Genomic DNA, 12,162 nt, shown 5'->3' with positions numbered 1-12,162 from the left:
TCGCTGAGGGAGCAGGCCCACTCTGGCAGTCATTCCGATGGCCCCAGCAAACAGGAGCCCAACACAAAGCAAGGGTGTTTGTGAAGGAGCTGCTTGTGCCTTCTGCCCATGGCAGCAAAACAGCAACCTCCCTGCGGGTGTTAAGGTCAGCAAAAGAGCTGTCTGGCCTCCGGACCCAAACCATTCACCCTTTTCCTTCCTGAATGGCTGAAAAGTGGCAGGAGGCCAAGTGGTATGACCACCCTGCTTGAGAGCACAAGCGTACCTCCAGCAGTGCATGTGTCCTCACTGGAGCAGAGGTCTCGCTTCAGTGGTCTCTGCCCATTCCTCAATTCCCCAGCTAGCAAACAAAATGTTAGATAATGGCCATGTTCAGACCCAAGGCTTCCTTTTGTGTCTGGGCCATTGAACACAGTCAGCTCAGCAGTGGTGGCCTGCTGCAGTTTATTTGCTACATTTTCCTCGCCATAACCCCTTCCCCAAGCCATCCGAACCACCCCAATCCAGATCTCCTTCTCAATACTAAATTTAGTAATCTCAATTACTAAAATTACTCCACACACAGAGGCCAGATACAGATGCATCTCCCCAGTGCCATCTGCTTAGTGGCTCTATCCACTGAGCTTCTTGTAGAGTTTCTTCCCTTATTTCCTTTCACTTACATTGTCCTCTAGGATGCAAGTGCCATAGCACTGCATGTAGGCAGAGCTGTATATGTAATATTATAGGCTCACAGCATGTATATCATCAGGAGGTTTCCAGACCTCACCTAAAAGTAGAATTGCTAGGAAGGATTCTGTGAACAGCTTCGTGGCCAGGTTTCCCACACATATCACCTCCTACACCTCTCCTAACAGACCCACCTCTAAGACTGACTGTACATCAGGACAAATGGTTCTGGGTCTGGCCAGGAGGAATAAAGGAAAGAGAGTTTTGCTGCTTCCATCACACAAGGGAGGATTTGTCGATTTCCTTTTTGTCCCATTCCTGGGAAGGGACATACTCTTGCCAAAGAGCTAGCAGCAGTGTTTGGAGCCAACGGGTCACACTCCAGTCTTGTTGTATGTCTTCCAGGCTGAGAAGAGGGGGGTGGCTGGGGCTGAACTCATGCCTGAAAACTCACTTTTACTGCAGCTGCTTAAGCAAGGCTGCTTTGTTGGCACTTGCCAGGAAAGAAGGGGTCCCTGGGGCTTAATGGACCATGGGCTGGGAGCACACACATGCACACATGCCCTTGCACTCACTCTTGCTTGTCTGTGCTGGTACTTGACAGCCACGGCTGCTTGTCCTCTGCAGGCAGGATGTGGTGGGCACAGGTTTCAGCGGTTTCCCTTGGCAGCACGCAGCTTGCCACTTCTCCTGCAGTGTGCCCACACAGGCACTTCTGCAGGCAAAGGGGAGCTGGATCTGGGAAGCTGCGGGAAGGGAAGAGTGTTTAAAGAGCAGGAAGGACAAAATGGTCACTGAACTCTGCCAGTGCTGCGGGACTGACAACAGCACCAGGATGGTCACCTCTACAGACATGCCACAACACAATAAACTCCTCTCAGCCCCCACGGTTGCCCAAGGCTCTCTAACAGCACAGCTTCCCTGGGCAAGCATAGTCTCACCAGTTATATTATAGTTGTTGGCAGGGTCAGAAAAAGAAAGTGCAGCTCTGCACCCAGCTGAGCTCAGATTGTTTTCCTGCTTAAATTTAGATTACGCAATATCAGGGAGGAGCACAGCACCAGGATCCCATGGCCCTCAAAAGCGAAACAGAAAGCAGAGCAGCAGCTCAGGACGATAACAAGGGCTGCGCTCGCTTTGTGCTGACAGTGTCAGAGCCCAGCCAGCACAGGACCTGGCAGCAGCTGCAGAGGGGATCTGCTCTCCAGCTTGTTTCAGCTCCGCACTCCGATGGGTAGCCCGTAAGTATCCTCCAGCTGTGCCCCCACCTCTTTAATGCCACTGGCGTTGGGGGGAGCTGCCAGGGGTAGAAGGGTTACCCTGGGGTGCAAACGTCTAGGAGGGAGAAGGTCCTTCCCCAGCTTGGGGGCACTGCTGGTCTCTCTTTAGGGCTCCACAGAGCTGTTTATCTCTGCGCAGGGATGATCAGAGCTTGTCCCCAGCTCTGAAGCCAGATCCTGGCCAGAGCTACATGCCTTGCCCTCTCTGCCCCGCTACCTTTGCCTGGGCATTCAGCCAGCAGCTTTCTGGGTGGAAGGTGCTTACCTGCCTGTGATTTGGGAGAGGGAACTTGTGTGCCGTCCTGATAGCACATAAGGGTCCCCACGAGCCCCGTGTTGTACACAGACACCCCCAGGAGCTCCTGAGCTGTGAACACGGAGCCCCTCTCTGCCCGGAGGCTGAGGCACAGAGCTCGTCCTGGTAAAGCCCAGTACTCCGAGCAACGCCCAGCCGGGAGCAAGGGCAACGAGGCCAGGCTGGGTCTGGCTGCACCACGCTTGGGTTGCTTTCTCTTGCACCTTTGTGTTAGAACTGCAAGCTCTCCTGTCCAAAAGGCACGGGAGTCTCCTTAGAGGCAGAGGGGCTGCAGATGGCTGGGATAGGCCCCAGCTGGACGCGAGTGACAGCTCTTTCCTGTTTATCCCTGCTGCTCAGCTGGGCTGCCTCCAAGCCGACTGGGGCCAAGAGGCAGGGCTCACGAATGCCGTGGCTGTGGCTGTGCTGGTGGTGGGGCACCAGGTCTTGGCTTTCACAGCCAGGCCACACGTCCCCTCCAGGCCAGCCGTGTGCCCTCTGCCCCAGCTGGCATCGGGCACTGGCACCAGGCAGTTTTCTGACACCGTCATGGTCACACCAGGACATGCAGATTTACGGGCTGGGCAGAGCAGGGCAGCAAGAGGCCAGATGGAAAATCTGCCTACAATTCTGCCAACACAAAGAGTGAAGGGGGGTGTGTTGCTGGGGAAAGATGAGGTCCTAATGGATGTGAGTATCCAAGGAGAGGGCAGGTGCCTGTTTGGTTGGGGTTCCCTGGGACCTCATACCTGCGGGGATCACATAGCACCATGGGCACCTGAGGTGTCTCTCCTCCACCTCTGTAATACATTTCCATGGTCCTGTCAGGCATTCAGTTCTGCTTCCCTCTCTGGTAAACATGTGCAAGTAGGACAACTTTTAATTCCTGATATGTTTTTCTTTGGGGGGGTAGTGGCAAATAGAAGGCAATGTGAGGTGGTTAAACAGAAAGACTGTTTCTGTAAGCGTGTCTGCCTTAGGAAACCCACCTAGGGAAACAGGACAGCAAGGGGCAGAGGGCCAGCAGGCGCCAGGAGCCCTTTACAGCCCCCAGCTCCGAGCTGTGCCAGATGTGGTGAGGAGCTCACAGCTAACACAGAGCACCCACGCAGCACATCTTGGACTCCCTCTGAAGGCCATGAGGCAGAGTGACAGGGAGCATGGTGCAGGGTGTGAGCCATCACAGGGACAGGGGAGGAAGAGCAGCAATGCCTGGCTGCAGGACAGCTCTGTAAAGACGGGCAAAGAGGAGGAGTTGCTGGGAGCAAGACTGTGGTGGTTTTACTCAGGTGGGCCTCTGAGCTCCACCACAACTACTCTCTCACTCCCCCTCCTCAAGGGGAGGGGGGAGAAAATAGGTGAAAAGGGCTCAAGGGTTGAGATAAGGACAGGGAGATCACTCAACAGTTCTCATCAGAGGCAAAACAGATGCAGCGTAGGGAGATGAGAGAAACTTATTACCTATTACTAGCAAGCCAGAGAAGTGAGAGACAAAGAAAAACTAAAAACACCTTCCATCCATCCACCATATTCTGCCTTCTCCCCCTGAGCAGCGCAGGGAAACAGGGAATGGGGGCTGCGGTCAGTCCCTGACACTTTGTCCCCACCACTCCCTTGCAGTCCCTCCCTGCCCCTGCTCCCCATGGGGTCCCACGGGATGCCGTCCTTCCCCAGTTGAGCCTGTGGGGTCTGCCCACAGGCAGCAGCTCTTCAAGCACTGCTCCCACACAGCTCGGTACCACGGGGTCCATCCCCCATGGGCAAACCGCTCCAGCACAGGTCCCCCACGGGTGGCAGCTCCCCCCAGGCCCCCTGCTCCTGCGTGGGCTCCTCTCCACGGGCTGCAGCTCCGGCCCGGGGCCTGCTCCTGCGGGGGATCTCCATGGGCCGCAGCCTCCTCCAGGCCACATCCACCTGCTCCACCGGGGGCTCCTCCACCCATGGGGGGGCTGCAGCGTGGAGATCTGCTCCATGTGGGACCCATGGGCTGCAGGGGGACAGCCTGCTCCACCAGGGGCCTCTCCACAGGCTGCAGGGGAACTGCTGCTGTGTGCCTGGAGCACCTCCTGCCCTCCTGCTGAACTCACCTGGTGTCTGCAGGGCTGCTTCTCACTCCTCTCTCCCAGCTGCAGTTGCACAGCAGGTTGTGGTGTTTTGTTGTTGTTGTTGTTGTTGTTTGTTTGTTTGTTTGTTTGTCTTCCTGTTTCTTAAATCTGCTCTCACAGAGGCACAACCAACATCACTTATTGGCTTAGTTCTGGCCAGCAGCAGGTCCATTTGGAGCAGGCTAGAGCCAGCAGCATGGGGCAGCTGCTGGATTCTTCTCACAGAGGCCACCCCTGCAGCCCCCTGCTACCAAAACCTTGCCATGTACACCCACTTCATTCCACCCCTCACCTTTGTGAAAGCATGTTTAAGCATAATCACAGCATACTCTTACTTCACAACTCAACACGGTCTTCACAAATTTCACTTACATCAGAAAGAAAAAGAATTCACCACACCAAAATAAACATTACACCATCACAACACTGAGAAAGTGGACAATTTACCCTTAACAACTGTTATATTCATAAACAACGCCCTGTCCATGTTTTGCCCATTACTTCTCTCAGTTATCATCCTTATCCCAAATTCCTTGAGCCTCAAATTGGGCACCAAAAAGGACTGTGGTGGTTTTGCCTTGCTGGGCAGCTGAACTCCCCCACAACCGCTCTCTTACTACCCATTCTTAGAGGAAGAGGGGGAAAGAAAAAACAACACATGAGTTGAGATAAGGATAGTTTAATTAAAGGGAAATGGAAGAGGAGAAAAAAACAAGTAAAGGCTGCATGGAAGCACAGAGAAAGAGAAAAGAAATGAGTCTCTGTTTCCCGTCAATGAGCGATGTTCAGCCACATCCCAGGAAGCAGGGCCTCACTACACATAGCGGTTGTTTGGGTGGACAGACAATTTCATAGTAAGACCTCCCTCCCCTTCCCTTTTCACTGCTTTTGTTGCTGAGTGTGACATCGCAAGGCATGGAATATTCCTTTGGTCAGTTTAGGTCAGCAGCCCTGGTGATGTCCCCTCCCCACCTCTTGCCCACCCCCAGCCTGCTGAAATCAAAAGGTCTTTTTCTGCAGCAAGGTCTAGGCCTGAGTGATGATGTTTTCCTGATTGATTGTGTCTTCATAGTAGGTTCAGAGCAATGGGCATCCTCCACGTGGCCTTCCAGCCTCTCCAGAAGCCTGTTGTGAAGAGCTCCAAGGGAGGCTACAAGAAGAAGTGAGGTGTTGACCCAAGGAAGGGGACAGATCTGTGTCTGGATCCTGTGGCACACTGCTCGTTGTGTATGTGTTCCTCTTGGTTATGACTGGGGGAGAAATCTGGGACAGAGAAGCTTTAACCCTGTGCACATTAAATATGGGTGCCCTGCTCCCAAGTGTGTAGGCAGGAGGGTAGGAGGGGGGTGCTGAAGGGTCTCTGGGCACCAGCAGCATAGCCAGACATTGATTGGGTGAGGTTCTTCCAAGGTGCTCTGAAAACTTGTAGAGGCTGTACCAAACCCACAAGTGGCTGTGGGGTGGGAACACAGGCAGCATAGTGCATGAAGGTTGGCTGGGGACACCGGGATGACACGCTGTTGGGTAATGGATAGCAGAGAGGGGATAGCAGGACCAACATTGTGAACTTCTTGAGAGAAGTTAGTAAATGATTCATAGGAGATAATGCTTGGCAAAAACAAGAAAGGGGTGACTTGCAGAGCCTTGAGTCGGACACAGCATGAAGCCAAGGTCTCTGCGCTCCTTGCCCCATGTTTGTGCTCCTGTGCAGTCCCCGATGCCCAGGGCTGTTGTGCCAGCGATGCTCCTTGCTGATGACACTCCTCTGTTTTTCAGTGTGAAGCAGAAGCTCGCAGGAGGGCTCTGGGGACAGCCCACGATTCGGAGAGCGGAGCAGGTCGGCAGATTTACCAAACTACCAGCAAGAGGAGCACGGAGGACAGCGACTGCAGGTCTGTCTGTATGGCACCCATCTCCCGGGGCCCCAGTGGAGGGCAAGCAGATGCGGGCAGGACCAGGGTGCCCCTTGGTAGTGTCATAACTGCCCACCCATGCGGGGCGTAGGTCCTCAGGCAACCAGGGCAGAGGAACACCACGTCTGCCAGCCTCAGCAGGGAGCGGGGTGGGGGCGACCAGCCCTGTGGTGCCCAGAACTGTAAGGGGATGCAGGGTCCTCAGGGGCATGTGGGAACATGGGGCACCAATGGCACCAGGTGTCCCAGGGCCCTGAGAGGCGGAGGGGGGAGCAGGTAGAGCTGCACTTCAGACCCTTTCATGCCTGCGTTTTGCTCAAACGTCCAAAGATCGATGGATGTCCTTGCCTGACCAGGACTGAACACAAAGCATTTTCCCAGAGTAGCCCTTAACCCCCTCTTTACCAGACAGCAGCGTTTCACTCCCCTGCCATCACTGCAGTTCCCTGACAGATTCTTATCTTGAACAATGTGAGGTCATGGTACACAGGTTGCATGTAGTGCTTAGGGAACCACAGCAGTCTTCGTCCCCTGTCCTCTCAGTGCTGGCCCATGCGCAGAGCGTGATTAAGCCACTTTTGCCGTGACCACAAATGAGCCCTCTCAGCCCACACAGGGGAAGCAGGACTGAGATGCTTCTGCTCTCTGTGCAAGGGCTGGGAGTACACCTTGGAAGGGTACCACAACATGCACTAACCAAGGGGTCCCCCCTCATGTTTTGCAGCAGGAATCCTCAGGGCAGCCCCCACCATGGTATCAAGAGAGCGTGTGGGCACTGTGATGGGCCTGCTGCACCTGAGGTGCACAGGGCACCTGCTCTGTGCACTGATCCTCCTCGAGGCTGCCGGGGCCTTGGCCTTGATGCTCTACGCGCTGCTGTGGGAAGCTGGGAACCTAGTCGACCTCCCTTACAAACGCATTGGCTTTTACAACTTCTGCCTGTGGAACGAGACAGCTGGGGAGCTGCAGTGCCTGGAGCACAATGATCTGCAGGTGATGGGCATCAGCATGCTGGGAATAGTACTTGCCAGGGTTTGTGTCTACACCTGCCTGGTCTTCTGCATCTTCTACCCCATTTTTGTTGCAAATGTGAAGTGCACAGAGGAGGCAAAGGGCTGGAAAGCGATCCTCATCATGCTCATCATCAAGATGATAATCCTGTCTGGAGGCCTGGGTGTGTTTCTCCTCCAAACCTCACAGTGGATTCAACCCTCTGATTTCACCGGGGGCTTTCTGGCACTGGTTGCGACTCAGGCTCTGCTACTGCTCCAGATTTTCACTGTCACTATGTACCTCAGCTGGGTCAAGAACACGCAACCATGTTGAAGCCTTTTTATTGCCCATTAAGATTTGAAAGCAAAGAAGATGCAAAAGCTCTTGATAACCTGATTAAAACAGTAAACATACTACAGCTTTAATCACTGGCAGAAAAACTAATCCTTAGTCCAAGTGCTCTAGTCCAACCTGACCTGGAGGACAGTGAAAGGGACAGACTGGAACCTGCAGATGGAGCACACATCCTTCTGGACATATCTAAGTAAATCCTTCTGAGTACAGGCAGCCAGAGAATCAAGCAGGCTTATTTTATTGGAGCTGCCTGAAGAGATACCCTTCTCCACCTCCTGGTGGAACTGAGCATGTCTTTGAGGCAATCATGACTAAGGAGCTGTGGCTTCACACTGCTGTCACAGCAGCGGCCTCCCCAGGAGTGCACTGGAAATACTTTGCTCAGCAGGAGCGCCTGCATTTCATCTGCTGGAACAATGTCTGGGGTGATGCTGCCGTAGCTCGCTAGGGTGAAGTGTCCCACATCCAACCCCAGCAGTAGCAGAGCACCTGGAGGAGCAGACTAACCACTTGTTGAGTGCTGAACACAGCCCTAACGAGGAGGTCTTTCCAAAGACTCTCAGGTGCAGAGCCCCAGGTTTGTACCCATTGATATTACAGGGCTGAGTCCATCAACCATTGACAGACTCCAGGAGAGGCTAGTGCTGCGTGAGGGAAGCTGTTAGCAGAGCCAGCTCGGCTCTTGGTCCAACACATGCCCCACACTAGTGGCAAGGAGCAGGACCAAGGCAGCCCTCATCCAGGGTGTAGTGCCCCAGCAGAGCCACCACAGCCAGCGCTGGCTCTGTGCTGTGTCTGTAACCTCCCCAAGGAAGCACCTGCTTCCCATTGTCCCCTGTAGGGACACGAGGGGATGCCACTTCTGCTGGAGGGTCTGGGGGGAGTGTAGCTGGAGATGCTGGTTTGAGTGATCTTCAATAAAAAAGCTCTAACACCTGCCTGGTCCTCATATGGTTTGTTTCCCAGCCTTCAGAACAGGAAGAGGACAACAAGCCATCCCCATCCCTTCCCAGGCCACCATGCACGCTACCGCAGGGTCAGCCCACTCAGGATGCTCCCTGCCCCGATAGCCTGCCCCCACCCATGTTCCCCAGCCGATGGAAGCCTGCCCAAGGCCTGAGGCCAAGTCAGTGCCAGGATCAACAGGGACAGCCAAGACTCACTGCAGCCATCAAGGAATCACACTCCCTTGCAGAAACCCAAGTGTCTCCTTTAATGTGGCCGTGCTCTGAGATGCCAAACAGAAACAAACATACCCTCACCTGGAGCCAAAACCCACAGAACCCAGCACACACTGGGAGACATGTGTCCCCTTCCTTCCCCGTGGTCTTCATGGGCTTCCTACCAGCTCCACAGTGAGGCCACCAGTAAGGCAGCTTGGCCCAGCCTCAGGTTCTCCTCCTGCCATCCTCAGTACTGCAGGCAGGGTGTGATGCACCACTAAAGGGGCTTCCAGGGTTTCTTTTGGATGCCAGGACTGACCAATCACTCACAGGAAATGTAAACCAAGTAAAAACAGGTAAGAAAAATAGAACAATTTATTTAGTTCTCCTCTATCAAAGCTAGATAAGTATTTACAATCAATTGATTCCTCAAGGCTTTACTCCAAATAACACGAGTGCATGTTATCACTCTCCCCACATCCCATGTGCCACCCCACGGTGCTGGTTTTCTCTGTAATGTCCCCACAATGCTCAAGCCGTGCCAGGTGAGCCTTGCCCACCCTGGCAGTGAGCATCAAGGTGTCCCTGCTGCTGGGTGAGCTGTCAGACCACAGCCCAGCTTGTGGTGAGTCCAAATCCATGCTGAGTATGTCTCCTTCTTTTATGCCTTTTCTTATGACCTGCGCCCAGTCCTTTCAAACCAATTAAATATGAAGCTGGATACCACGATGAGCTCATGCTCCACCTACACCACCATCCTTGGGTTTGCAGAATTATCGCACTTCTCATTCCATCTCTGCTTTTGCGGGTCTGCAGTGTCACTGCTGGCTCAGTGACATGAATTTGTGGAGGGGAGGCTGGGACCACCATGCCACAGCTTGTCACGGCGGGGCTTTGCGCAACCCACGCAGTGCAGTAACTCGGGCCATGACCACCCAGGAACCCTACAACTTTTGGGCTCCCCACAGGCAGCTGCGTCAAGATTATGCCCTGCCCGTGCATCCCGTCAGACACCACCCCCATTACAGCCCCTGTGGCCCCGTGGCGGAGCAGCAGCGCGGTCAGGTGAAGAAGATTTCCCGCACGTATCTCAGCGCATCCTCCGGGTCCTCCCGCCGCGTCCCCTCCGCGCCGCCACCGCCGAGGGACGGGGGACCGGGGCTGCGGTCCCCGCCCGTCCCCACGCCGGCTGCGCTCCCCGGGCTGCTGCTGGGCGCTGGCTGCGGCTCCTGCTCCTCGTCGCTCCCGCTGCCGGCCTCCTCCTCCGCTCGCTCCCTCTCCAGACCCTGCCCGAAAGAAGCGCAGCCAGCCCGGGCCGTGCCCAGCCCCGCCCGGGGCCGCGCCGCCTCCCCACGAGGTGCCGCCCGCGGGCTCCCCTCGGCCAGCACGCCCAGGGCCACGTCCACCAGCTCGGCCTCGTTCATGCAGAACACCGCGGCCGCCCCGGGCTCCGCCGCCGCTCGCGGCCGCCTCCCCCGCCGCCGCCCGGCCCTGGGGGGAGCCCCCGCGGCCGCCCCCCTCTCCTCGCCCCCCGCCGCCCCCATCCAGGCGGGCAGCAGCCGCCGCCGCCCCGCGCCCGCCGCCATTTTGTGAGGCGCTTCCCGGGGCTCGTCAGCGCTGCCTCAAGCGGCGGCAGCCGGCATGGGCGAGGCACCCTCACGGCACAAAGGGGGAGCAAGGTGGTTTTTTTTTCAGGGAAAGTTCACCAAAACAGCTTAGCGGGAGTTGGATTGAAAAAGGGATGAGGTGAACAACGCTAATTTCTAGTAGGGGAATGCCTGTTACTGAAAGAGAAGCTCTAATGCCTTCCTTTCCCAACTGAGGGACATGGGTTCCTGCTTGGACAGGCTGTTAAGGTTCCCATGGCTGCTCCCAGCCCAACCATAAAGCCCCCCTGGGAAGCGGGTACAGGCAGGGGAGGAAGAAAAAGGGCAGAGAAGAGCCTGGAGAGCAGCCCCGTGTGTGGAGCAGCAGAGCTGTACGTTGTGGAAAGCACCAGAATGGCAGGGTTGGGGAAAAATACCAAAACTGCCTTGTCCAAACCCTAGCCAGGATGGAAATAGTAAGAGGCAGTCATCTCATGGTCTTATAAATAGTAGCCTCATGAAGAGAGCCCCGTGGGCTCTCCAGGGACAGCAGCATGCAGCACCCTCAGTCTCCCCCTGTGCTCAGACACCTCTCAGGGTACTCCTTCAAGGAACAAGCTCATCTGCAGGCAAACACCAACAGGGGAGTAGGGTGAGTAATCCACTCTAGGGGGTAATTTGGAAATGCATGACTGGATTTAGACACCTACCAGGACCCTGCAGTAAGTTTTGGGTAAACCTTGCCATTCCTGACTTTTTAACTAAGTCACTGTTTCTACTGTAGCAAATTCTGTCGAAATCATTGTTAAATTGGCTTAAACTGATGACCAACTGCTGATGAAGTGCTGTTAAAATCATACAATCTAACCTTACTATTCATAAAACAAATCCTAGATTGTTCCTACATTAAAGTTGTATAAAAACGTGCAAGCCTTTTGCTCCAGCCTGGATTTGGGCTCATCTTTCATGCCTAATGACACCTAGTGGCTGGTTGGTCCACAAGCCGCCGGAGGAGCCCAGACTCGGGCTGAATCCTGTCAGGGCTCACAGAAGAGGGTACTCAGCAAGGGGATTTTATTTCCATTCACATCTGATAGAACATCACTCAAAGAGTCTGTTCCACTGCACAAAGACACTCTGACTTGAGATGCAGAAATCAGAAGTGCATTCTTTTCCTTAACAAATTACACTGGCAATTTCTCATTTACCCAAGAATCTATGCCCTGCCACCCTTCCAGCAGAACCTGTGTACTTGGATCATTTGCACAAATCAGCACATCCCAAATTTTAAGTCCAGCTTTGGGCTGCTAGACCAGGTATCTGTGAGCCCCCCAGAAGCACCTGCTGTGTCAAACCACAAGGACCCAGAAGCTGTTCAGCCCGTCCACTCCCACAATTGTTCTTCCCTGACTCAGCTGATATTTAGTGTTTCAGGAGACGGCTCTAGGGACAGAGCACTAGAAAGGGCCAGACTGGTCCTACCTTCCCCTTTCCTCTCTACCATCAAGTACATCAGGCATTATGTAGTTTCTGATCTCCAGTGTAAGCATTTCAAGAAATCTGACTCAGGATCCCTCCTCTAATTCCTGGCAGACACTGCAAGGGAACACAACACACCCAACCAATGCAGCTATTTTCATTCATGGATGACTTGCACTGGTAGCTCCCACTGAGAGGTTGTCAGGAAGCACCTGGTGAAAACAAAAAGGTCTTTTCTCCATGCAGGAGCCTGTTCTTGGCACATCACTGCCCAGAATAACCTCCATGCTTTCCAGCAACAGCTGAACAGAGCACAGGAATCAAG

General features: G+C 54.5%; 2 protein-coding genes across 3 annotated transcripts; one reads left to right on the top strand and one right to left on the bottom strand.

The window, feature by feature from the left end:
- The first annotated feature begins 5,660 nt into the window (after nucleotides 1-5,660).
- On the top strand, nucleotides 5,661-8,547 carry TMEM140 (transmembrane protein 140). 2 transcript variants are annotated; one of them, XM_068668893.1, is made up of 3 exons: nucleotides 5,661-6,020; nucleotides 6,126-6,241; nucleotides 6,987-8,547. In XM_068668893.1, the coding sequence occupies exons 1-3, from the start codon at nucleotides 6,010-6,012 to the stop codon at nucleotides 7,586-7,588; spliced, it is 729 nt and encodes a 242-aa protein (XP_068524994.1). In that variant the 5' UTR covers nucleotides 5,661-6,009; the 3' UTR covers nucleotides 7,589-8,547. The 2 variants fall into 2 exon arrangements, with proteins under 2 accessions (XP_068524994.1, XP_068524995.1); XM_068668894.1 differs by having other exon boundaries at nucleotides 5,666-6,020; nucleotides 6,990-8,547.
- A 582-nt stretch (nucleotides 8,548-9,129) lies between these two features.
- On the bottom strand, nucleotides 9,130-10,387 carry CYREN (cell cycle regulator of NHEJ). Its single transcript, XM_068668895.1, has 2 exons — nucleotides 9,658-10,387; nucleotides 9,130-9,530 (listed from the first exon to the last, which is right to left on the bottom strand). Exon 1 carries the CDS (start codon nucleotides 10,356-10,358, stop codon nucleotides 9,834-9,836), a length of 525 nt encoding a protein of 174 aa, XP_068524996.1. The 5' UTR covers nucleotides 10,359-10,387; the 3' UTR covers nucleotides 9,130-9,530; nucleotides 9,658-9,833.
- Nucleotides 10,388-12,162: the final 1,775 nt, after the last annotated feature.

Source organism: Anas acuta, chromosome 1, assembly GCF_963932015.1.
Source record: "Anas acuta chromosome 1, bAnaAcu1.1, whole genome shotgun sequence".
In the NCBI taxonomy this organism is placed as follows: domain Eukaryota; kingdom Metazoa; phylum Chordata; class Aves; order Anseriformes; family Anatidae; genus Anas; species Anas acuta.
Note: the sequence above shows the minus strand (reverse complement) of the source record. Positions and strands in the feature narration are given on the sequence as shown.